The sequence below is a fragment of the Acanthaster planci genome, linkage group LG01, assembly GCF_054643075.1.
Source record: "Acanthaster planci isolate LZ-2023a linkage group LG01, COTS_SCS, whole genome shotgun sequence".
Classification (NCBI taxonomy): domain Eukaryota; kingdom Metazoa; phylum Echinodermata; class Asteroidea; order Valvatida; family Acanthasteridae; genus Acanthaster; species Acanthaster planci.
Window position 1 is genome coordinate 10,188,902 of NC_141777.1, and position 26,033 is coordinate 10,214,934.

General features: G+C 40.7%; 1 protein-coding gene across 1 annotated transcript in view; it reads left to right on the forward strand.

Annotated features, from left to right (window-relative positions):
- The window catches only part of LOC110983972 (uncharacterized), a 183,726-nt gene that overhangs the window by 151,485 nt on the left and 6,208 nt on the right, over window positions 1-26,033 (forward strand). Inside the window, exons 35-67 of the mRNA XM_087142824.1 lie at window positions 595-720; window positions 1,281-1,399; window positions 1,744-1,984; window positions 3,567-3,680; window positions 4,058-4,177; window positions 6,228-6,347; window positions 7,641-7,733; window positions 8,756-8,857; window positions 9,376-9,477; window positions 9,825-9,965; window positions 10,368-10,480; window positions 10,877-11,090; window positions 12,434-12,490; window positions 13,062-13,118; window positions 13,954-14,010; window positions 14,686-14,742; window positions 15,596-15,688; window positions 16,204-16,282; window positions 16,450-16,529; window positions 17,176-17,277; window positions 17,796-17,897; window positions 18,245-18,385; window positions 18,788-18,900; window positions 19,297-19,510; window positions 20,854-20,910; window positions 21,482-21,538; window positions 22,215-22,271; window positions 23,124-23,216; window positions 23,732-23,810; window positions 23,978-24,057; window positions 24,703-24,804; window positions 25,438-25,539; window positions 25,887-26,027. Coding sequence (XP_086998950.1) covers window positions 595-720; window positions 1,281-1,399; window positions 1,744-1,984; window positions 3,567-3,680; window positions 4,058-4,177; window positions 6,228-6,347; window positions 7,641-7,733; window positions 8,756-8,857; window positions 9,376-9,477; window positions 9,825-9,965; window positions 10,368-10,480; window positions 10,877-11,090; window positions 12,434-12,490; window positions 13,062-13,118; window positions 13,954-14,010; window positions 14,686-14,742; window positions 15,596-15,688; window positions 16,204-16,282; window positions 16,450-16,529; window positions 17,176-17,277; window positions 17,796-17,897; window positions 18,245-18,385; window positions 18,788-18,900; window positions 19,297-19,510; window positions 20,854-20,910; window positions 21,482-21,538; window positions 22,215-22,271; window positions 23,124-23,216; window positions 23,732-23,810; window positions 23,978-24,057; window positions 24,703-24,804; window positions 25,438-25,539; window positions 25,887-26,027 — 3,525 coding nt within the window. The remainder of the gene's footprint in view (window positions 1-594; window positions 721-1,280; window positions 1,400-1,743; window positions 1,985-3,566; window positions 3,681-4,057; window positions 4,178-6,227; window positions 6,348-7,640; window positions 7,734-8,755; window positions 8,858-9,375; window positions 9,478-9,824; window positions 9,966-10,367; window positions 10,481-10,876; window positions 11,091-12,433; window positions 12,491-13,061; window positions 13,119-13,953; window positions 14,011-14,685; window positions 14,743-15,595; window positions 15,689-16,203; window positions 16,283-16,449; window positions 16,530-17,175; window positions 17,278-17,795; window positions 17,898-18,244; window positions 18,386-18,787; window positions 18,901-19,296; window positions 19,511-20,853; window positions 20,911-21,481; window positions 21,539-22,214; window positions 22,272-23,123; window positions 23,217-23,731; window positions 23,811-23,977; window positions 24,058-24,702; window positions 24,805-25,437; window positions 25,540-25,886; window positions 26,028-26,033) is intronic.

The window sequence follows — 26,033 nt, forward strand, 5'->3', positions numbered from 1 at the left end:
TCTATGGGTTTCTCTTTGTGAAACCCACACATGTGTAGAGATTAGGGCTGTGGTGAATATGTGAATTATCGATTATTTAATAATTAAACTTCTTTTTTCAAAATGAAATCTTTTTAAAAAATCAGCAAAACAAATGGAAAATGTCAACTGTTTGGTTGCAAAATTGCATTCTGAAAGCAGACCTCTCAAGATGTTGAGATAAGCGTATGGCTACCGATGCATGTGCCCAGAAGTAAGAGCATATTAAAGCCAAACTTTCAAAAATTACTTTTCCTTCAATTTTTCTTTATTACGTTTTGTGGTTTGTGGTCTTCACTGCAACTAAAGAAATATATCACCGAGTAGGATTCAACATCAGTTGGACTACTACTCTCCTCCTTAAAATAAGGAATGGGCCCCTTTCTTGAAACCCAACAAGGTAGAACACTGCACAAATAGGCAAATTGTGTTTCTTCTTTTGTCATGTTTGTGGGTAATTTGATGCAGTTGGATATTCAAATATTCGATTGCATTGAAGGTTAAATGTTTGAAGGCTCTATTCATATTGACTCAGCCATACAAGATATCTGCTCAATTTATTTACTTCTGTCGCAGATGTGAACGAGTGTGATGCAGGAAATCCATGCGAAAGCAAGGCCAACTCAGAATGCAGCAACTTACCAGGAACGTACGAATGCACCTGCCAAATTGGATTCTACGAACAGAATGCCATATGTCAAGGTAGTAGAAGAAATCTAACATTTCTTTTCGGTCATTCTGTAAATTATAATTAGCTGTATGGAGGGCATATGGGCATTTTGGGGCTGGAGCTGTGTAACTCTCCATGGGTAGCAGATGGCCAGTATCATAGACCTTGAGGTTTCTTGTAAAAAAAAAAACTCTGTATTTTTAACCGAAATAATAGCACCACACCTGGGACAGATCTGTTGTAAAATAAAACATCTGCAAGTGTATTTTAATTTTCAAATTCAAGACAACTGGATTTCAACTTTTCCCAATTGTCCCATTGCTACTGTCAGTAAAGTTGAGGGTGATTCACCCCATCTCCCTCAACTTCAAAGTGGTCAAGCAGTGAACACATTCAGCATTTTCTAGAGTCTGTCCTGATCAGTCTTTCCATTTTCGAGTCACAGGTAGTTTCTGGCCCTTACTGCAATTTTTCACACCACTGTTCCAAAATTACAAGTGACTGAAAACTATGAGGAAGTGATATAGATGTGCCATATTTCTCTCAACCGGGACAGAATGTTTCTACAAACTTTGTCATTCTCATTTTGCAGAGGCCTTTTCCTTCAATGCCTCGGCAGTATTTGACGTCATCAGTGGCACAAATGTGGGGGGAACTGGCTTTGACTTTGTTGCTAATTACTTAACTTATCGCGAGGCGCTGAAGAATGCGGTAAGTCGATTGTTTACCAAGAGCGAATTTTTCCCAGGTGCTTTTTGTCCTACAACTTACTTTTTACAAACCACACTAGTCTGAAGTCATCAATTTATAATACCTTTGTGCGTTTACCATCCAATGTATGTTCTGCAGCGTTGTTCACACCTTACCAGTCCAGTATGTGGTAGTATTAACTTGGTACATGAAAAATAGTAGACTGCAACAGTGACTCCCCATGGCTACCTCTGGTGGTACTCTTTAAGTGCACTGATCCTATGATGTTGCAAGAGTGTGCCCCGTCTGATGAATTTGTCTGCACTTTTTTCATCCTCCTCCTGCATGCTTCCAATTACTTTTAGACCGAGGCCATTTTCCGACGTTCGTCACTGGCTAGTACTTTTGGAGACGTGGTGGTCACTGACCTGTCGCTTGTCACAAGCTCCACGGCCCAGGTTAAAATGGTGGTTAACTTCCACACGACACAACCGGGGGAATTTGCCATCATCCAGGTGTTCCTGAGTCATTTGACAGGATCAAATGGTGGTCAGCTAGCCCCCAACCACAGGCTGATCAGGCAGACATTCATCATCGGGGAGCCCAGTAAGAAAACTACTGCAGTGTTAATTATAGCATGGAGCTCCATGATGGTAGTCAAGACCATATCACAATGCAACACCAGTCACAAGACCAAACACAAAGCCAGTCACTAGACCAGTCACAAGACCAGACACAAAGCCAGTCACAAGACCAGCAACAAGACCATGGCAACACAAGGCCGGTCATGCAACCAGATATTACACCTGACAACATCAGTCACAAGATCAGTCACAAGACCAGACACAAGACCAGTCACAAGACCAGCCATGGTATGGCATACAAGACCATGAGCCCTGGAGACATACACAAGGCCAATTACAAGTGCCAGTGACTGACAAGTAACAGGTTAAACAATAACAAAGGATGCTTTTGTTAGAGTTCACTGGAATAGCTTTGTGATGTGAATTCAGGCTGGGGGTCTTGTATGTGTTGGGTGTGTAATGGTCTCTACCACAGCACTGCACTGCATGCGCTCTGCTTGTGCACTTTAGACAACTTCTCACTGCCATACGAGCAATATATCTTGAGAGTAAAGCAAACCAAAATTATTGCTCCTCTTTAAACTGAATTCTGCGTCAGGAATTATGTTACATGAACTCAGCCATCAGTCTGGTATTTCTGGTCAACATCTCTCAAACCATGTTGTATTTTGTAGTACTGCCAGCCAGCAAACTGTAAAAGGCACATCTTCCCAAAGTCACATTTGTGACACCCCACAACTGTCCCGTAGTGATTATATTTCTAAAACTATAATGTGATTTGACACTGGAGAGTAGCATAAAGCTTGCATTTCAGGCCTCGACCTGAAGTGTTTTAACTAGCCCTCCAGACAAGTCAAGTTATTTATTCACTAGCCCACTGGATTCCCACTTCCTCACTGGACTTTTTTGGAGCAAAACTAACCTTGACTAGCTTTTTTCGACATTATTTTTTCGAACATTACTGTTGAGTCATATTGTCAATTTTAAAACGTAAAAGCAGAGGCTTCAAAACTGTTACAATTCCTGGTAATAATAAAGAGCAAATACAATCAAAAGCCACAACATTTATTGTTCATCTTTAAAACTAGGATGAGCGACCACTTCAAACTGGTAGGTCTGTCTTCACAAGCCCATTGGGCAAGTTAGTACATTTTACTAACCCACAGCAGTTTTTACTAGAATGTGTACCTCAGTCTAGTTTTAAGGTTGAGGCTTGCATTTGAATTTGCCGTGTGAAAAAACGATGTGCTTGGAGCTGATCCAGAAACTGGACAGGCGCCGAGATCACAGGCATTCATTAATGTCACAGGTTTCAAGCATTTTTTAGAAGGTTGTAGAAATGTAGTGGTAAAAACATTTCAAGACTAGTTTTTGAGAAAATATTTCAGGTAGAATTGCAGGGTTTTTTTTGAGGGGTTGTGACTTGCATTGTTTTTTATCGGGAAAACGTGATGGTGCAATGCTCGTGGACAGGTGGTGCGTGTGCATTAAGTAAAACCAACTGAGTGCTGTCGATTGCCACGAGCACACAGCTGTGTTGCCACCACACTGAGTTATAGCATCTCCTCTTAGTAGTCTATAAATGATTCAATTCTCTCTTGCAGAATGCGATGCCATGCCTTGCAGAAACAGTGGTGAGTGCATTGAAGACAATGTGGCACCTGAAGGCTACACGTGCAGCTGCACACCAGGATTCAGTGGTCAGAACTGTGAAATTGGTACGTGGAATATTTGGTACATTGAACTGACTTTGCAGAGGGCGAATTATGGCCAGATATTGTGCATTTTCTGACCTTAAATGTTGTCAAGCAGAGGTGCAATAGAATCCACTCCAGTTTTGGTCGCAAGTAAATGAAATTTCCAGCCGAAAGTTTGATACAAACAGCGAGTAATGAAGGTTACCTTCTTCACAAGGTGAACGATCACATAAAAAATGCATGACTTGTCGCGGTTCATTTTAGTAGCATATGATTTAGCTTATTTTTTGTAGACTGAATTCCATGTGAGGACATGCGATGCCCTTGTGAGGACAAAGGATACACTTGTAAGGACATGACAATACTGACTGTGAGTCCCCACTTTGTCTCTTTTGCAGCCCCTTGCGGCATCAGTCCATGCATGAATGGTGGAACCTGCAGTGAGGACTCAACAGTTGCTGCGGGCTACACTTGTGCATGTGCCCAAGGCTATAATGGACTCCAGTGTCAAACAATAGGTAAAATATACCTTTTCTGGTTGTAGGCTAGCATTTTTACATTTACCATCCCATAGCAGTGTCATCTTCAGCAAAGAAAAGATGAATTTTATACATATCTCTGGACATCAGGCAACTAGTGTGTTGCATTGCCAGTGCCCTCAAGCTTGAAAGGTCTGTTTTTGCTTGTTTTGGGGCAAGCATAGGTCTGCATCTGAATCTGCATGTTGCCTATCATTTAGAGCTAGATCTAGGACTTCACTCCATTAGAAATACCCAGGGGCACGCAGACAGTAGACCTAACCATAGCTCTAGAAGCCCGTTTTGGACACTCTATGTCTCATATCTTATTATAACACAAGCATGTTTTGAAATTGTCATTTTTCATGTGTTTTTTTAGTTTTGGAACCACTTGCGGCATTGTTTTCTTACGACAAAATTCTATGAAACTCTTCTTATGCTGAAAATATACAGGTGTCCATATTATGTTCTGCCTGTCGTGTAAAAGTGAAGCTGAAAGGAAACCCACGTCCACACATATCTGCACTCCAGGTTGCATTTCCTGTATTGCATTATCTATTTGAAATTTGTTTACTTTTGGCAGCAACTGATGAAGTACATGAGTGATTTTTGGAATGAACCACAGCATGGATCATGTTTCTGCATCCTGTTTCAGCACATGAGAGAGTTTATTAAAGACTATTCTGTTTTTACTTTCCAAACATCCGTTTAAAGGCATCAAATACATGTAGTGTCCAAGTAACTTGAATAAATGGAGTTTTGGGTCTTGTAGTTATAAAAAAAGCCCAAAGGGTCTGCTCTTTCTATGTCAGTTTCATTTGGCCTGTGTGGCTGGTAAATGTATGGATGGCTGCCAGTATAGGAGAAAAAGTGTAGCCTTTTGCACTACAGATTGTCAAACAGTGTGGCTCAGCAATGACACGCATCAGAATCAGTAATCAAGTAATGTCCATTACATGTACATGTAACTGAATGTCACTTTATTTCCTGGAATGATGTGGCAAGCTTGGGTGGCTATCAGTCTGAAGTCGGATGATTTTGTAATTCAGTTATGACCAGGTGACATAAATTAAATACAGAGATAGCGCAGAAACACAGCAGCCTGGCGTCATAGAGTAGCAGTTGTAGTTAAGTTTGACAGTAGGAAGCTGCTGTGCTGGGGGTGGTAGTGACGGTGACAATGGCTGTGGTGACAATGGTGACAGTAGTGACAGTGATGGTGGTTCCACTATGTAAAATTATAAATACAAAACTACTACTAAATGATGTATCCCCATGTAAATCCTATGTGTGCCTGCTTACTTACACCAGTACAACTGTTCAAAATTTAAATCTGTTGCTCTGAACTATCTCAAAAGGTAATAAATAACAATCTGGTCAAAAGGAGCAGATGAATGAGCTACACATCTGTGCATGTGCCCAGCGCCCTCATTAGTAAAGAGGCAAAAGTCCTCATTAGTAAAGAGGCGAAAGTCCTAATCATGTAAAAAAAAAAAAAGTTGGTTAATGACAAATTCTTAAATTTATGACCTGAATCCACTGGAAACCCTACAACGTTCATATCGATCTAAAGACTAAAATTTACTATTCACTTTGCTAAGCTGGCAAGGTCTTCGCAAATTAACGGCAAAAGAATGACAATTTTCTCAGAAATTCACCACACAATGCGGCATAAAATGGTGGAATGGAATGAGCGCTCACACGTAACTCCATGAGGCAAGTCACTGCACTTGCAAACAAAACAATACAGAACGACATTCTGACCACTACAAAAAGAATAATTCATGAAGTGTAGAAAAATGAAGGTCAAAAATACATTCTGAGGTAAAATGTAACACAAATGAGGCTGATATTTCTGAAGAATTTGGCTGCCCCAGCCAGGCAGCATATAAGTGATCCGTAAGCAGATTACACCACATGACTTGCCACTTGATTTTGCCAGAATCGCATGCAATTGCAGGAGAACATTCACATCTTATTGTTGACACCATATTGCCTGTGGGCCATCTTCCCTTTTAATACTTACTGCTCTTGCTCTACCTTTCTGCAGCACCTTGCGAAGTGGGCAATGACTGCATGAATGGCGCTACCTGCATCAACATGTTGGCCAACGTACGCGGATACACCTGCACCTGTCCACTGGGTTTCATGGGAGACAACTGCCAGACGGGTAAGATTTGGACCAAATTTAAAGGAACCAGGAAATGAATTTTTCTTAGAATCACTTGTTGTGTATCTCTATACTGTTCTTTCATGTATGAAGACTGTTTGACATCTCTTTTGAGTTTCGTGAACTGAACAGTGCACTTTTTCAAACATTAAAAATTGACCAAGCATTTCTGGACAAGTGAGGGCGCTTTTGCTTTGATTTAAATCGAGGAAGACATGGTTCACGTTGAATGTTTTCATGTTCAAATTGTGAATCACAAATTTGCTATCTGAGAACATTTCTGTGGAAAGGATTTTTGTTGCATTATTGCCATATACTTACACAGCAGTAAATTTGCAAAGAAAAGAAACTCTGCCATAGCAGTGGTTAAAAAAATCTAGACATTTTCTGTGCACAAATCAGCGCAACATTGAGATTCAGTGCCTTGGATGACATCATAGTTCTGCTCACGAATATGCAAATATGTATAAGCATAAAACAAAAACATTAAAATATGGGTTAAAATTGCAAAACAAAAATTTAAAATAAGGTTAATTGAAACCCCAAAATGTAATCTCAAGGGTTTTTAGTAAAATTTATAAAAATATTTCTATTTCTTGGTTCCTTTAAAAAATTATTATTGAGGGCAGATGTTTCGATGGACTCTGTACACACCTGTGCCTTTAGCAAGAAAATGAGAAACATTAGTGAATGACATTTGAGGAGTCACATTTGGAAACTGAGAACAGATTAGGAGTGATTCACAGAATGATTAGCCATGGACAGGTTATCATGGATTTTTTTGGATGGGGGGAGAACATTTGATCACAGTTAGCATCCATGTGCCAAATGATGTTCCTCTTTAATAAGGGGTAATGACAATTTAAACTACAATCCGATTGCATGTCAAAAACAGCCCATGTTCATTCACACTGCCTCGAAATGTGATTCTGTTTGTCATCCAACTGCAGTTTTGAATGGTACTACAACTATACATTTGTTTCATATTAAGTGTATATTGTAGGATAATATTCATGAGAGAATATTCAAATGAGAAAGTCTTTGGTGTTAGTGCCTGGTTGTTGGCTGCCTGGAGGTTCCAGTCTTTCCAACCTACTGATCTGTACACCAGCTGTAAAACGCCAAAACCTTCATTAGCCCAAATGAAATGGCTTGTAATACCTATGATACTACCACCCAATGTGACTGAAATTTGAAGTCCTTCCTGTCAGTATCTAGCACGCCTGTGGGCCTCCAAAGATGGCACCCAGTGACTCCCACAGTCTGGACACTCTGTTGTTCTCTTTTTTGCAGAATGTACACTGTCATGCAGCAATAACGGCACGCTTGACCTCGCCACCTGTTCTTGTTCCTGTGTTGAATACTGGGATGGACCCAGCTGCTCAGGTAGGTTGGAAGAGACTTCCACAGTTTTTGTTATCCATGATAGAAATGCCTTGACCGGTATGATATGAAATTCTGATTCTGGTGAAATCTGACTTGTCCATATTCTAAGTTTGTCAGTGAGCCCATACTTGAAGAAGTCCAAAATTTTCAATGATAGCAGAATACCCAATTACTGTCACTTGAAGTTGAGGTACTTTTGTTAGTTTTGTAGGTGGGTGGTGGGTTCGTTTTTATCTCCTTCTGCAATAAATAATCTTATAGCCGCTTTTATTTTTTTACTAATACAGAGAAGTTAGCAATGCCAAATGAAATCTCAAAGTCATATTTTTTCAATTTGGCTTCTTTTAGTAGTAAATCAACTTTGCAAGCTTTGAACATTTTCAAGTCAAGCTTTTCATTTATACTAATATTTATCTAACATTGGAGAGGGCTAAGTTGTCAAAATGATTGTACGCATGTACACAACAACCAGTAAAACTCTGAACAGTCTAATAAATGAAACTTATCAAACACCTAAAAATAACAAATATCAAAGATAAGATGATAATAAATGCATAATGTTATATATATTTAATTATAAAGAACACAAAACTCTTGAATTTGGTCAAGTGTGATCTTTGATTTTGTTTGAACCTGTAGTTCATAGTGTGCAAGGCTTTCCACTCTCACCAACTGAGCATGATGAGTTTCATGCATTTCAGGTTTCTCACAATCTCACGCTTAAGTGGCTCTTCTCATGCTAAAAAAAATGAAAATCACAGAGTACTGAAAACATTTTCCAGTCTGCAAGTTTTCTCTGGTCATGAATGGACAAATTAGATTGACTATCACAGCGGCAAAGTCATACATGATGTGTAGGGTATAATACGGTGGTGTCCCAAAGCCTGCTTATAGCACCATCATTGCACACATTTTGTTGCTCAACTCTCAAAAGATACCGAAGAGAGGAACTTTCTTATCCCACAGCTGGCTATTTTAATGCTCCATGCTTGATGCTTTACATTACCTCTCCCTGTTTGTAGCATGTCCATTGACTGTTGTCAACTGTTCCATTACCAAGATCCTGGACCCACAGGCTTGTGAGTGTGTATGCCCAACTGAGACATCAGGGGCTGATTGTTCAGGTAAAAACAAACAAACAAACACCCCAACAAACAAACAAACAAACAAAAAGAAGAAGAAGAATGGCATAACCTCCATCCCCTTCTGAAAACAGAGGGGAGACGTGGAGATAGACTGGCAACTGTTGAATAAAGCTGATCAGACTTCCCATACAGCACCATAATTCATTATGTGTCATTGTAATTGCCAGGTCTCTCAGTACATCAGTTTTGAAATCTGTTGCCGACATTATTAGTCTAAACAAGAAGGTATAGATTGGGCCAAGTCAGTTTCATAAAGCTTGATCCTTCTTGAAATCCAATGTACAACGAATACGTCATTAGATCCTTTGAAAATGGAGGCTTCTGGCAAATCCAAGAAAAGTCCCCTGCTGAAATACTGCAGGAATTAATGGTAGGTTACTGGGCAAGTGAGTTAAAGTCAATGGGACTAACAGAATATTACTTTGTGTCAATATTTTCATTGATTTGTTCATTACTTTGAGTCAGTGTGGTTGTAAATTCTACTGCATTTTTTTCAGTGTGTTCACTGAATGCCGCTAGCTGTGTGAATCAAGAGGTACTTGATGAGCAAGCCTGTGAGTGTGTGTGCCCTTCAAGTTACTCAGGACCAACTTGTGCAGGTATGAAGAAGTCAATACGTTTCTGTAGGATGTCTGTAGTCCAAGTCACATTAGACAAAATTACACCTAGTGTAAGTTGGAGAAAGGCTGGGTACGTACATTCGGCCTTCCCCAACCTCCTTTCTACCTGAAGGAAGGAATAGTATTCGGTAGCAGACTGTGTCAAAGACTTGATGTACTTGGTTTTCTCAGCACATCTTATATCTTGGAAAAAGTCGTTGAAAGTAGACGAAGAGGCCTGTAATCTCTTCTTTGACATGTATGTCACTTTCACCTTGAAACCAATTATCAGAAATCAGGAGCAAGAAATGTCGTCGTAACATTTTGGGGCCATTTTTATTTTGCAGCTGCAAATCCTTGCTCCTCTGACAGCAGTCTGTGCTCGGGGACCGGCCAGGAGTGCAAACCAGCCGAGTCTGCAGCCGGCTATTCCTGCCAGTGCCGAGCAGGGGACGGATATTTTAAGCAAGAAGATGGCTCCTGTCAACGTAAGTCAGTGTTTTAGCCATCGCTTGGCCATGCTGAGGTATTTCATCTTTGTCCGAGCTTCTAATTGAGAACTCAACCCTTGATAAAATCTCATCAAGAATGGGTCATGAATTGGGCATGTGGAAATGTAGATGTTAAGTTTGTTGATAGAATAACGTTGAGTGAATTGAACTGTTTAACTTTTTCAAAGACAAACAAACAAAAAGTAAATGGACACAGGATAGAAATGAGAATATTTTTGGGAACAGTTCTAAAACTAACAAGTACAGAGGAGGCCGTGTCAAAATTAAAACGTAATTTCTAATCCAGTTTTTTTTTAAGAAGGAAAGGAGAGGCCCCTTAACTTCTCACTTCCAAAATGGTGCATTCAGTTTCTCACTGACATTTTTTCTCCCCATCAGAGTTACCCGCACGCAAACTATCGATTACTCTACCATCCCTGACGTTCAGTCCAGCATATGGCATTCCATCATCAGAGAAATATAAGGACTTTGCTGCCAAGGCTCAGCAAGGGGTAACTTATACTCTGCTTCTCCAGAGAGTCCCATCCAACAGATCTGCCTCAGCACACATTTTTAACAAAACTTTATTTATGCTATATTTCATGAAATTTGCTATTGTTAAGCTGATAAAGTGTTGCAGGATGAAAGATAACCTCTTGGGGGACTTTCCAGTACTGGGTTTCATCCCTGTCCAAGGCTTTGTCTCTGAGATTGAAACGGCTGATTGCTGGCCTAAAATGTTTGAATTGAATTAAAATGCTTTCACCATTTTATCAATAGCATGTCAGATTAACTTAGTATTAAGCTATCAACGTCAAACTCAGGGGTTCAGAATGGATTGCTATTGAGCCCCATTTGAATGATTTGAGGTTCATTTGAATGCTCTTGTTTTTCTGTTTACTTTTCAGATTATGACAAAGCTCATGGCAAATGCTGCCACCAGTCATGTCCAGACAGTGGAAATCGTGTCTCTCACAAACGGCAGCGTTGTCATCAATGCTGTGGCAGCATTCTCTTCCAACCAGGCTCTGCCATTAACAGGGAATGTACAGGCTGCTTTCTCAGATAACTCTCTGGTCATTGGCTCCACCTCTTTAGTCATCAATCCTGTTGTCGTGGAAGGTATGTGCCAATGGTACTTTTGCCGTTCACACTTTGGAACTCCTGAATACAAACATCCACCAATAAAACAAAGTGCATCGTGAAATGTTTGTTTCCATGAAACATCTCAAGGCAGCAGTAAGATGAAAGAAAATGTGAGTTAATCTGTCTGTTAACTCTGTCCGTTGTGATGGATTGGGTTTGCCTTTTCTCTGTGAATTTTATACTCTGATGACAGCAAACAAGTGTTTCTGTTGATAGACTTACCAAAATTCAGCTTATGAAGATTTCTGACAGAAGCTCTGCCTCAAAATGTAGAAAGGGACAAATTTATGCCTCAAGGTTACTAGTACCATGGAGGAAGGACACAGAAGGAGTTTGAACTGCCTGGCTATAACATCTGGCCAATTACTGAAGTTCTGGCATACCTGATATGTCCATAGCCAGAGCGCAGTGAATGCTTGCCACGCACCACCTGTTTCACAACGATAAGCCCCCTTTGTACCCCATGATAATTGCCGCAATTTTTCATTTGTAATCTGCATCCTTACAACGTTGTGTACTGTAGTATAGGAAGTTGAATATTCATGCCATTGTTGGTGTTTGGTATGATCTGACAACGACGACAAATTTAATGCTTGCACAGTTGCTTTTATTAGGCTGTGTACCCGAAGTGTTCATGTGCAGTTGTTGCCCTTATCGAATGCTTCCTTCTGGACTTCTTTTGGGAATTAACACCCGGTAGCCAAGTTGTTGTAAGATTTTGAGTTTTATTTGAATCATTTTTATTATGGAATTTACACAAAAAGGTATTTTATGAGATCTCATGATCACTCCTTGTGATGAAACAGCACATTTTGTTTTTCGTGAACTTAACTGTCCTGTGGTGGTCAACATGTTGTTGGCCAGTCTTAGCCAAACTTGTACAAAGACATTGAAAACTGATGTTTTGGAGTGACAGAATAAAATTGCAAACATATGCATGGATAATGGAAAAGGGCATCAAAATCTTTAAAAAAGTATTCAAAACGGCCAAAGTAAATCTAATGTTCAATATTTTTTCTTTCTGTTTCCTGGTCATACACTGTGATAAGTTGTAGTTAATTGCACAGAATACACCATAAAAATCGCTACAATATTATTGGCCCCCCCTTGTCCGGCTAAGCTGCAGGCAGGATTCAGGCGTTTTTGGAATGTTTACTAGTGTTTGTCTGATCGGGCAGCAATGATCATCAAGCAATTGATTTGCCAGAGTTGTAACTCCTTTTGTGTCCTTCTTCCATACTGGTACCTGCCTGACACGGCAGGATTAAAAAACAGGTTGGAACTATGAGAACCAATTAGAATGAATTTTTTTATTGCAGCTGTTACCACAAATACTCCACTCACGATAGAGACACCTACGACCACCAAACCAGAAGGTATCTTGGTTTTTATCTTGAAGCATTTTGGAGCAATCTTTTTGACATGAGACCTAAGAATAGCCTACCTGATCTCCATCAATATTAGACTGCATTCTAACACCTGCAGGTACCAGGTGCAGTTCTAGGGCCAAATTTTTTTGCTCGACCCTTTGCACGTGACTACTGCTAATGCTCAGTCTTTTTTTCTTTTCCATGGGGGGGCTAGACAAAATGTTCTTGGGGGGAGTAGAGCCCCCAGCCGGTGCCCCCGCCGGTGCCCCCCCGCCCTTAGAACTTTGTCTGCCAGGTACCTGTTTTGGTTATAAAATGTTAACTCTCTCCGTTGTGATGGATTGGATTTGCCTTTTCTCTGTGAATTTTATACTCTGATGACAGCAAACAAGTGTTTCTGTTGATGGACTTACCAAACTTTGGCTTGTGGAAATTTCTGACAGAAGCTCTGCCTCAAAATGTAGAAAGTGACAAATTTATGTCTCAAGCTTACTAGTACCTACCTGACACAGCAGGATTATTAAAACAAACAGGTTGCAACTGGAAAACCAATGAAAATGAACCTTTTTCATTGCAGCTGTTACCACAAATACTCCACTCTCGGCAGAGACTCCTAAGACCACCACACCAGAAGGTATCTTTCTTTTTATCTTGAAGCATTTAAGAGCAATCTTAATGGGGACTTTCTGTGTTCCCAAGCAGAACTCAGTAGCACAGCACAGACGTGCCCATTTTGCACCATCAAAGCGTCCATCCATTCTGTGGAGAGACCTTAAGTTGTAAATGCAGGAATCAATTAAACATAAATAATACAATTTATTTAAAATAGGGATACATCAAGAGTGCATACGTTAGTTCAACTCGGTCAGTTGTATAATATATATCCAATAGTAATATACATTGTGTATCCAACATGGCTGATTAAACAGTGACATGAGACCTGAGAATAGCCTACCTGATCTCCATCAATATTAGACCACATTCCAACACCTGCAGGTACCAGGTGCAATTCTAGGGCCAAAATTTTTTTTGGGGGGGAGACTAGACCATTTTCACGTGACTCCTGCTAATGCTCAGTCTTTTTTTCTTTTCCATGGGGGGGCTAGACAAAATGTTCTTGGGGGGAGTAGAGCCCCCAGCCGGTGCCCCCGCCGGTGCCCCCCCGCCCTTAGAACTTTGTCTGCCAGGTACCTGTTTTGGTTATAAAATGTTAACTCTCTCCGTTGTGATGGATTGGATTTGCCTTTTCTCTGTGAATTTTATACTCTGATGACAGCAAACAAGTGTTTCTGTTGATGGACTTACCAAACTTTGGCTTGTGGAAATTTCTGACAGAAGCTCTGCCTCAAAATGTAGAAAGTGACAAATTTATGTCTCAAGCTTACTAGTACCTACCTGACACAGCAGGATTATTAAAACAAACAGGTTGCAACTGGAAAACCAATGAAAATGAACCTTTTTCATTGCAGCTGTTACCACAAATACTCCACTCTCGGCAGAGACTCCTAAGACCACCACACCAGAAGGTATCTTTCTTTTTATCTTGAAGCATTTAAGAGCAATCTTAATGGGGACTTTCTGTGTTCCCAAGCAGAACTCAGTAGCACAGCACAGACGTGCCCATTTTGCACCATCAAAGCGTCCATCCATTCTGTGGAGAGACCTTAAGTTGTAAATGCAGGAATCAATTAAACATAAATAATACAATTTATTTAAAATAGGGATACATCAAGAGTGCATACGTTAGTTCAACTCGGTCAGTTGTATAATATATATCCAATAGTAATATACATTGTGTATCCAACATGGCTGATTAAACAGTGACATGAGATCTGAGAATAGCCTACCTGATCTCCATCAATATTAGACCACATTCCAACACCTGCAGGTACCAGGTGCAATTCTAGGGCCAAAATTTTTTTTGGGGGGGAGACTAGACCATTTTCACGTGACTCCTGCTAATGCTCAGTCTTTTTTTCTTTTCCATGGGGGGGGCTAGACAAAATGTTTTTGGGAGGAGTAGAGCCCCCCAGCCGGTGCCCCCGCCGGTGCCCCCCCCCTAAGAACTTTGTCTGCCAGGTACCTGTTTTGGTTATAAAATGTTGTCTCAAGCTTACTAGTACCTACCTGACACAGCAGGATAATTAAAACAAACAGGTTGCAACTGGAAAACCAATGAAAATGAACCTTTTTCATTGCAGCTGTTACCACAAATACTCCACTCTCGGCAGAGACTCCTAAGACCACCACACCAGAAGGTATCTTTCTTTTTATCTTGAAGCATTTAAGAGCAATCTTAATGGGGACTTTCTGTGTTCCCAAGCAGAACTCAGTAGCACAGCACAGACGTGCCCATTTTGCACCATCAAAGCGTCCATCCATTCTGTGGAGAGACCTTAAGTTGTAAATGCAGGAATCAATTAAACAGAAATAATACAATTTATTTAAAATAGGGATACATCAAGAGTGCATACGTTAGTTCAACTCAGTCGGTTGTATAATATATATCCAATAGTAATATACATTGTGTATCCAACATGGCTGATTAAACAGTGACATGAGACCTGAGAATAGCCTACCTGATCTCCATCAATATTAGACCGCATTCCAACACCTGCAGGTATCAGGTGCAGTTCTAGGGCCAAGTTCCGGGGGGGGGGGGGCTAGACCCTTTACTTGTCACTTCTGCTAATGCTTGGTCCTTTTTTTCCAATTTTTTTTTTTAGGCGGGGATTAGACAAATTTTTTTGGGGGGGTAGAGTCCCAGTGCCCTCTCCCCCTTAGAACTGTGTTTGCCCGGTACCTGTAACTGGATCGGTAACAGCTGTGCAGGTAGGCTGCATGATTAGTCAAGATACTTTGTGGGAAAGCCTGAGAGAGGTGCCAAGTATTTGGGCCTTATTGGTATTGTTTGATTTGACTACCTCTTAGCACAGAGCAGAGGGAAGTTACGTTAAGGAACCTCCCAATAATTCCCACGGCTTTTCCTCTAGGTATGCCAGCTTGGTAATCAGGAAATGGGAGCTGATGTAGTCCCACAGGAATTAGATGAAACACTTTGTTCCAGTCTCTGTGCATATATTTCTATGCCTTGTTGATTGTCTTTCTCAGTTTGTGAATTGTCCTGTGCCAATGGTGGAACATTGAATGCTGCAACTTGTCAGTGCTCGTGTGTTCAAGGCTTCACTGGTAACACGTGTGCAGGTACCGGCCTACTTGTAAGGTTTCTTGTCCCAGTTACTCCCATGTGTCTGAACCACTTATCAAAACCCTGACCAAAATGAGACAGAGTTACCCATTCTCGAAATTTAGAAAAACAAAATTAAAAATTCTGTTGTTGTGTATGCTTATGTACAGATATACATGATAACTTTGGCGCTCATTATTAGCTGAACTAGCCATCTATGCTGCAAATATTACTTCTGTCCAGAGTAAAATTCCTTTTTTTATTTGTTACTGATTAATCTTTTAATGAAAAATTAAGTGTAAGTTGAAAGTGATCAACTGGAGAACTTGGCAATGCCAAATGAAATCTCAAAGTCATATCATTTTTTCACCTTTGGCATCTTTTAGTAGTAAATTCAACCTATGCACAGTTAGAAAATCCTATGTGGTAGCTCCCTCAAAGAGAATGTTATTCAGAAATCTACATTTTTCATTCATCCGTCAATTAACTACCCTCTCCGTTGTTCTTTCATGCACCTATGTTCTGACGACAGACTGTGCAGATGATTTCTGTCTTAATGGTGGAACGTGCATCAGGTCTGGCTCCCTACCTCAGTTTACATACACATGCAGGTAATACGAGCACTGTGCCCATACCCCCCAGAAGTTTTTTCCACCCACAAAACTCAGCATAAACATGACCTTCCATCAACTGTTAATGCAAGAATGCCGCTGAATATTCCATAGTTTGAGATATCTTATTGCCGTTGAATGAACAGGAATTTTTGTTTTGTGTTTAGCTGCCCAGACGGGTTTATTGGTGAGCGATGCAAGACATTGATTCCCAGCACAGGAGCCCCACCTGTTGCCACAACTACAGGTAAACCATTTTGTCTAGCCTCTCTCTGTGCACAGATAGCCGCGTAGATAGTCTGGGCAGTATCTTGACAGCTGTAGGCCCATTATGCCACAACAAAGCGAGTATGCTAATTACATTGTCTCTTCTATTATATCTCTTGTCCACTTTTCAGCGGCTGTTCAATGGATATTCAGTTCATTCACTTTTTGAGAGCAGCCAGCTATATCAGTCTGAAGGATCCACTCCCGATTGGTTGAAAACTTTCATTAGAATTTGGTCAAGTTTGATCTTCGATTTTTGCTTTCCACTCTTACCAACTGAGCATGATGAGTTTCATGCATTTCAGGTTTCTCACAATCTCATGCTTAAGTGGCTCTTCTCATGCTAAAAAAAATGAAAATCACAGAGTACTGAAAACATTTTCCAGTCTGCAAGTTTTCTCTGGTCATGAATGGACAAATTAGATTGACTATCACAGCGGCAAAGTCATACATGATGTGTAGGGTATAATACGGTAGTGTCCCAAAGCCTGCTTATAGCACCATCATTGCACACATTTTGTTGCTCAACTCTCACAAGATACCGAAGAGAGGAACTTTCTTATCCCACAGCTGGCTATTTTAATGCTCCATGCTTGATGCTTTACATTACCTCTCCCTGTTTGTAGCATGTCCATTGACTGTTGTCAACTGTTCCATTACCAAGATCCTGGACCCACAGGCTTGTGAGTGTGTATGCCCAACTGAGACATCAGGGGCTGATTGTTCAGGTAAAAACAAACAAACAAACACCCCAACAAACAAACAAACAAACAAAAAGAAGAAGAAGAATGGCATAACCTCCATCCCCTTCTGAAAACAGAGGGGAGAAGTGGAGATAGACTGGCAACTGTTGAATAAAGCTGATCAGACTTCCCATACAGCACCATAATTCATTATGTGTCATTGTAATTGCCAGGTCTCTCAGTACATCAGTTTTGAAATCTGTTGCCGACATTATTAGTCTAAACAAGAAGGTATAGATTGGGCCAAGTCAGTTTCATAAAGCTTGATCCTTCTTGAAATCCAATGTACAACGAATACGTCATTAGATCCTTTGAAAATGGAGGCTTCTGGCAAATCCAAGAAAAGTCCCCTGCTGAAATACTGCAGGAATTAATGGTAGGTTACTGGGCAAGTGAGTTAAAGTCAATGGGACTAACAGAATATTACTTTGTGTCAATATTTTCATTGATTTGTTCATTACTTTGAGTCAGTGTGGTTGTAAATTCTACTGCATTTTTTTCAGTGTGTTCACTGAATGCCGCTAGCTGTGTGAATCAAGAGGTACTTGATGAGCAAGCCTGTGAGTGTGTGTGCCCTTCAAGTTACTCAGGACCAACTTGTGCAGGTATGAAGAAGTCAATACGTTTCTGTAGGATGTCTGTAGTCCAAGTCACATTAGACAAAATTACACCTAGTGTAAGTTGGAGAAAGGCTGGGTACGTACATTCGGCCTTCCCCAACCTCCTTTCTACCTGAAGGAAGGAATAGTATTCGGTAGCAGACTGTGTCAAAGACTTGATGTACTTGGTTTTCTCAGCACATCTTATATCTTGGAAAAAGTCGTTGAAAGTAGACGAAGAGGCCTGTAATCTCTTCTTTGACATGTATGTCACTTTCACCTTGAAACCAATTATCAGAAATCAGGAGCAAGAAATGTCGTCGTAACATTTTGGGGCCATTTTTATTTTGCAGCTGCAAATCCTTGCTCCTCTGACAGCAGTCTGTGCTCGGGGACCGGCCAGGAGTGCAAACCAGCCGAGTCTGCAGCCGGCTATTCCTGCCAGTGCCGAGCAGGGGACGGATATTTTAAGCAAGAAGATGGCTCCTGTCAACGTAAGTCAGTGTTTTAGCCATCGCTTGGCCATGCTGAGGTATTTCATCTTTGTCCGAGCTTCTAATTGAGAACTCAACCCTTGATAAAATCTCATCAAGAATGGGTCATGAATTGGGCATGTGGAAATGTAGATGTTAAGTTTGTTGATAGAATAACGTTGAGTGAATTGAACTGTTTAACTTTTTCAAAGACAAACAAACAAAAAGTAAATGGACACAGGATAGAAATGAGAATATTTTTGGGAACAGTTCTAAAACTAACAAGTACAGAGGAGGCCGTGTCAAAATTAAAACGTAATTTCTAATCCAGTTTTTTTTTAAGAAGGAAAGGAGAGGCCCCTTAACTTCTCACTTCCAAAATGGTGCATTCAGTTTCTCACTGACATTTTTTCTCCCCATCAGAGTTACCCGCACGCAAACTATCGATTACTCTACCATCCCTGACGTTCAGTCCAGCATATGGCATTCCATCATCAGAGAAATATAAGGACTTTGCTGCCAAGGCTCAGCAAGGGGTAACTTATACTCTGCTTCTCCAGAGAGTCCCATCCAACAGATCTGCCTCAGCACACATTTTTAACAAAACTTTATTTATGCTATATTTCATGAAATTTGCTATTGTTAAGCTGATAAAGTGTTGCAGGATGAAAGATAACCTCTTGGGGGACTTTCCAGTACTGGGTTTCATCCCTGTCCAAGGCTTTGTCTCTGAGATTGAAACGGCTGATTGCTGGCCTAAAATGTTTGAATTGAATTAAAATGCTTTCACCATTTTATCAATAGCATGTCAGATTAACTTAGTATTAAGCTATCAACGTCAAACTCAGGGGTTCAGAATGGATTGCTATTGAGCCCCATTTGAATGATTTGAGGTTCATTTGAATGCTCTTGTTTTTCTGTTTACTTTTCAGATTATGACAAAGCTCATGGCAAATGCTGCCACCAGTCATGTCCAGACAGTGGAAATCGTGTCTCTCACAAACGGCAGCGTTGTCATCAATGCTGTGGCAGCATTCTCTTCCAATCAGGCTCTGCCATTAACAGGGAATGTACAGGCTGCTTTCTCAGATAACTCTCTGGTCATTGGCTCCACCTCTTTAGTCATCAATCCTGTTGTCGTGGAAGGTATGTGCCAATGGTACTTTTGCCGTTCACACTTTGGAACTCCTGAATACAAACATCCACCAATAAAACAAAGTGCATCGTGAAATGTTTGTTTCCATGAAACATCTCAAGGCAGCAGTAAGATGAAAGAAAATGTGAGTTAATCTGTCTGTTAACTCTGTCCGTTGTGATGGATTGGGTTTGCCTTTTCTCTGTGAATTTTATACTCTGATGACAGCAAACAAGTGTTTCTGTTGATAGACTTACCAAAATTCAGCTTATGAAGATTTCTGACAGAAGCTCTGCCTCAAAATGTAGAAAGGGACAAATTTATGCCTCAAGGTTACTAGTACCATGGAGGAAGGACACAGAAGGAGTTTGAACTGCCTGGCTATAACATCTGGCCAATTACTGAAGTTCTGGCATACCTGATATGTCCATAGCCAGAGCGCAGTGAATGCTTGCCACGCACCACCTGTTTCACAACGATAAGCCCCCTTTGTACCCCATGATAATTGCCGCAATTTTTCATTTGTAATCTGCATCCTTACAACGTTGTGTACTGTAGTATAGGAAGTTGAATATTCATGCCATTGTTGGTGTTTGGTATGATCTGACAACGACGACAAATTTAATGCTTGCACAGTTGCTTTTATTAGGCTGTGTACCCGAAGTGTTCATGTGCAGTTGTTGCCCTTATCGAATGCTTCCTTCTGGACTTCTTTTGGGAATTAACACCCGGTAGCCAAGTTGTTGTAAGATTTTGAGTTTTATTTGAATCATTTTTATTATGGAATTTACACAAAAAGGTATTTTATGAGATCTCATGATCACTCCTTGTGATGAAACAGCACATTTTGTTTTTCGTGAACTTAACTGTCCTGTGGTGGTCAACATGTTGTTGGCCAGTCTTAGCCAAACTTGTACAAAGACATTGAAAACTGATGTTTTGGAGTGACAGAATAAAATTGCAAACATATGCATGGATAATGGAAAAGGGCATCAAAATCTTTAAAAAAGTATTCAAAACGGCCAAAGTAAATCTAATGTTCAATATTTTTTCTTTCTGTTTCCTGGTCATACACTGTGATAAGTTGTAGTTAATTGCACAGAATACACCATAAAAATCGCTACAATATTATTGGCCCCCCCTTGTCCGGCTAAGCTGCAGGCAGGATTCAGGCGTTTTTGGAATGTTTACTAGTGTTTGTCTGATCGGGCAGCAATGATCATCAAGCAATTGATTTGCCAGAGTTGTAACTCCTTTTGTGTCCTTCTTCCATACTGGTACCTGCCTGACACGGCAGGATTAAAAAACAGGTTGGAACTATGAGAACCAATTAGAATGAATTTTTTTATTGCAGCTGTTACCACAAATACTCCACTCACGATAGAGACACCTACGACCACCAAACCAGAAGGTATCTTGGTTTTTATCTTGAAGCATTTTGGAGCAATCTTTTTGACATGAGACCTAAGAATAGCCTACCTGATCTCCATCAATATTAGACTGCATTCTAACACCTGCAGGTACCAGGTGCAGTTCTAGGGCCAAATTTTTTTGCTCGACCCTTTGCACGTGACTACTGCTAATGCTCAGTCTTTTTTTCTTTTCCATGGGGGGGCTAGACAAAATGTTCTTGGGGGGAGTAGAGCCCCCAGCCGGTGCCCCCGCCGGTGCCCCCCCGCCCTTAGAACTTTGTCTGCCAGGTACCTGTTTTGGTTATAAAATGTTAACTCTCTCCGTTGTGATGGATTGGATTTGCCTTTTCTCTGTGAATTTTATACTCTGATGACAGCAAACAAGTGTTTCTGTTGATGGACTTACCAAACTTTGGCTTGTGGAAATTTCTGACAGAAGCTCTGCCTCAAAATGTAGAAAGTGACAAATTTATGTCTCAAGCTTACTAGTACCTACCTGACACAGCAGGATTATTAAAACAAACAGGTTGCAACTGGAAAACCAATGAAAATGAACCTTTTTCATTGCAGCTGTTACCACAAATACTCCACTCTCGGCAGAGACTCCTAAGACCACCACACCAGAAGGTATCTTTCTTTTTATCTTGAAGCATTTAAGAGCAATCTTAATGGGGACTTTCTGTGTTCCCAAGCAGAACTCAGTAGCACAGCACAGACGTGCCCATTTTGCACCATCAAAGCGTCCATCCATTCTGTGGAGAGACCTTAAGTTGTAAATGCAGGAATCAATTAAACATAAATAATACAATTTATTTAAAATAGGGATACATCAAGAGTGCATACGTTAGTTCAACTCGGTCAGTTGTATAATATATATCCAATAGTAATATACATTGTGTATCCAACATGGCTGATTAAACAGTGACATGAGACCTGAGAATAGCCTACCTGATCTCCATCAATATTAGACCACATTCCAACACCTGCAGGTACCAGGTGCAATTCTAGGGCCAAAATTTTTTTTGGGGGGGAGACTAGACCATTTTCACGTGACTCCTGCTAATGCTCAGTCTTTTTTTCTTTTCCATGGGGGGGGCTAGACAAAATGTTTTTGGGAGGAGTAGAGCCCCCCAGCCGGTGCCCCCGCCGGTGCCCCCCCCCCTAAGAACTTTGTCTGCCAGGTACCTGTTTTGGTTATAAAATGTTGTCTCAAGCTTACTAGTACCTACCTGACACAGCAGGATAATTAAAACAAACAGGTTGCAACTGGAAAACCAATGAAAATGAACCTTTTTCATTGCAGCTGTTACCACAAATACTCCACTCTCGGCAGAGACTCCTAAGACCACCACACCAGAAGGTATCTTTCTTTTTATCTTGAAGCATTTAAGAGCAATCTTAATGGGGACTTTCTGTGTTCCCAAGCAGAACTCAGTAGCACAGCACAGACGTGCCCATTTTGCACCATCAAAGCGTCCATCCATTCTGTGGAGAGACCTTAAGTTGTAAATGCAGGAATCAATTAAACAGAAATAATACAATTTATTTAAAATAGGGATACATCAAGAGTGCATACGTTAGTTCAACTCAGTCGGTTGTATAATATATATCCAATAGTAATATACATTGTGTATCCAACATGGCTGATTAAACAGTGACATGAGACCTGAGAATAGCCTACCTGATCTCCATCAATATTAGACCGCATTCCAACACCTGCAGGTATCAGGTGCAGTTCTAGGGCCAAGTTCCGGGGGGGGGGGGCTAGACCCTTTACTTGTCACTTCTGCTAATGCTTGGTCCTTTTTTTCCAATTTTTTTTTTTAGGCGGGGATTAGACAAATTTTTTTGGGGGGGTAGAGTCCCAGTGCCCTCTCCCCCTTAGAACTGTGTTTGCCCGGTACCTGTAACTGGATCGGTAACAGCTGTGCAGGTAGGCTGCATGATTAGTCAAGATACTTTGTGGGAAAGCCTGAGAGAGGTGCCAAGTATTTGGGCCTTATTGGTATTGTTTGATTTGACTACCTCTTAGCACAGAGCAGAGGGAAGTTACGTTAAGGAACCTCCCAATAATTCCCACGGCTTTTCCTCTAGGTATGCCAGCTTGGTAATCAGGAAATGGGAGCTGATGTAGTCCCACAGGAATTAGATGAAACACTTTGTTCCAGTCTCTGTGCATATATTTCTATGCCTTGTTGATTGTCTTTCTCAGTTTGTGAATTGTCCTGTGCCAATGGTGGAACATTGAATGCTGCAACTTGTCAGTGCTCGTGTGTTCAAGGCTTCACTGGTAACACGTGTGCAGGTACCGGCCTACTTGTAAGGTTTCTTGTCCCAGTTACTCCCATGTGTCTGAACCACTTATCAAAACCCTGACCAAAATGAGACAGAGTTACCCATTCTCGAAATTTAGAAAAACAAAATTAAAAATTCTGTTGTTGTGTATGCTTATGTACAGATATACATGATAACTTTGGCGCTCATTATTAGCTGAACTAGCCATCTATGCTGCAAATATTACTTCTGTCCAGAGTAAAATTCCTTTTTTTATTTGTTACTGATTAATCTTTTAATGAAAAATTAAGTGTAAGTTGAAAGTGATCAACTGGAGAACTTGGCAATGCCAAATGAAATCTCAAAGTCATATCATTTTTTCACCTTTGGCATCTTTTAGTAGTAAATTCAACCTATGCACAGTTAGAAAATCCTATGTGGTAGCTCCCTCAAAGAGAATGTTATTCAGAAATCTACATTTTTCATTCATCCGTCAATTAACTACCCTCTCCGTTGTTCTTTCATGCACCTATGTTCTGACGACAGACTGTGCAGATGATTTCTGTCTTAATGGTGGAACGTGCATCAGGTCTGGCTCCCTACCTCAGTTTACATACACATGCAGGTAATACGAGCACTGTGCCCATACCCCCCAGAAGTTTTTTCCACCCACAAAACTCAGCATAAACATGACCTTCCATCAACTGTTAATGCAAGAATGCCGCTGAATATTCCATAGTTTGAGATATCTTATTGCCGTTGAATGAACAGGAATTTTTGTTTTGTGTTTAGCTGCCCAGACGGGTTTATTGGTGAGCGATGCAAGACATTGATTCCCAGCACAGGAGCCCCACCTGTTGCCACAACTACAGGTAAACCATTTTGTCTAGCCTCTCTCTGTGCACAGATAGCCGCGTAGATAGTCTGGGCAGTATCTTGACAGCTGTAGGCCCATTATGCCACAACAAAGCGAGTATGCTAATTACATTGTCTCTTCTATTATATCTCTTGTCCACTTTTCAGCGGCTGTTCAATGGATATTCAGTTCATTCACTTTTTGAGAGCAGCCAGCTATATCAGTCTGAAGGATCCACTCCCGATTGGTTGAAAACTTTCATTAGAATTTGGTCAAGTTTGATCTTCGATTTTTGCTTTCCCCTCTCACCAACTGAGCATGACGAGTTTCATGCATTTCAGGTTTCTCACAATCTCATGCTTAAGTGGCTCTTCTCATGCTACAAAAATGAAAATCACAGAGTACTGAGAACATTTTCCAGTCTGCAAGTTTTCTCTGGTCATGAATGGACAAATTAGGTTGACTATCACAGCGGCAAAGTCATACATGATGTGTAGGGTATAATACAGTGGTGTCCCGAAGCCTGCTTATAGCACCATCATTGCACACATTTTGTTGCTCAACTCTCACAAGATACCGAAGAGAGGAACTTTCTTATCCCACAGCTGGCTATTTTAATGCTCCATGCTTGATGCTTTACATTACCTCTCCCTGTTTGTAGCATGTCCATTGACTGTTGTCAACTGTTCCATTACCAAGATCCTGGACCCACAGGCTTGTGAGTGTGTGTGCCCACCTGAGACATCAGGGGCTGATTGTTCAGGTAAAAACAAACAAACAAACACCCCAACAAACAAACAAACAAACAAAAAGAAGAAGAAGAATGGCATAACCTCCATCCCCTTCTGAAAACAGAGGGGAGACGTGGAGATAGACTGGCAACTGTTGAATAAAGCTGATCAGACTTCTCATACAGCACCATAATTCCTGATGTAGATTTCCTGTGGAAAGTAGAGACATTTTTGTTCATATTCCCCTCTTGTTTCACATGCAGCAGCCCAAGCAGGTTACACGCTTTCAGTCTTTGGCAAAGATTGCATTCCGGACTGTGTCATTGTAATTGCCAGGTCTCTCAGTACATCAGTTTTGAAATCTGTTACCGACATTATAAGTCTAAACAAGAAGGTATAGATTGGGCCAAGTCAGTTTCATAAAGCTTGATGCTGCTTGAAATCTAATGTACAACAAATACGTCATTAGTTCCTTTAAAAATGGAGGCTTCTGGCAAATCCAAGAAAAGTCCCTGCTGAAATACTGCAGGAATTAATGGTAGGTTACTGGGCAAGTAAGTTAAAGTCAATGGGACTAACAGAATATTACTTTGTGTCAATATTTTCATTGATTTGTTCATTACTTTGAGTCAGTGTGGTTGTAAATTCTACTGCATTTTTTTCAGTGTGTTCACTGAATGCCGCTAGCTGTGTGAATCAAGAGGTACTTGATGAGCAAGCCTGTGAGTGTGTGTGCCCTTCAACTTACTCAGGACCAACTTGTGCAGGTATGAAGAAGTCAATATGTTTCTGTAGGATGTCTGTAGTCCAAGTCACATTAGACAAAATTACATCTAGTGTAAGTTGGAGAAAGGCTGGGTATGTACATTCCGCCTTCCCCAACCTCCTTTCTACCTGAAGGAAGGAATAGTATTCGGTAGCAGACTGTGTCAAAGACTTGATGTACTTGGTTTTCTCAGCACATCTTATATCTTGGAAAAAGTAGTTTAAAGTAGACGAATAGGCCTGCAATCTCTTCTTTGACATGTATGTCACTTTCCCCTTGAAACCAATTATCAGAACTCAGGAGCAAGAAATGTTATTCTAACATTTTGGGGCCATTTTTATTTTGCAGCTGCAAATCCTTGCTCCTCTGACAGCAGTCTGTGCTCGAGAACCGGCCAGGAGTGCAAACCAGCAGAGTCTGCAGCCGGCTATTCCTGCCAGTGCCGAGCAGGGGACGGATATTTTAAGCAAGAAGATGGCTCCTGTCAACGTAAGT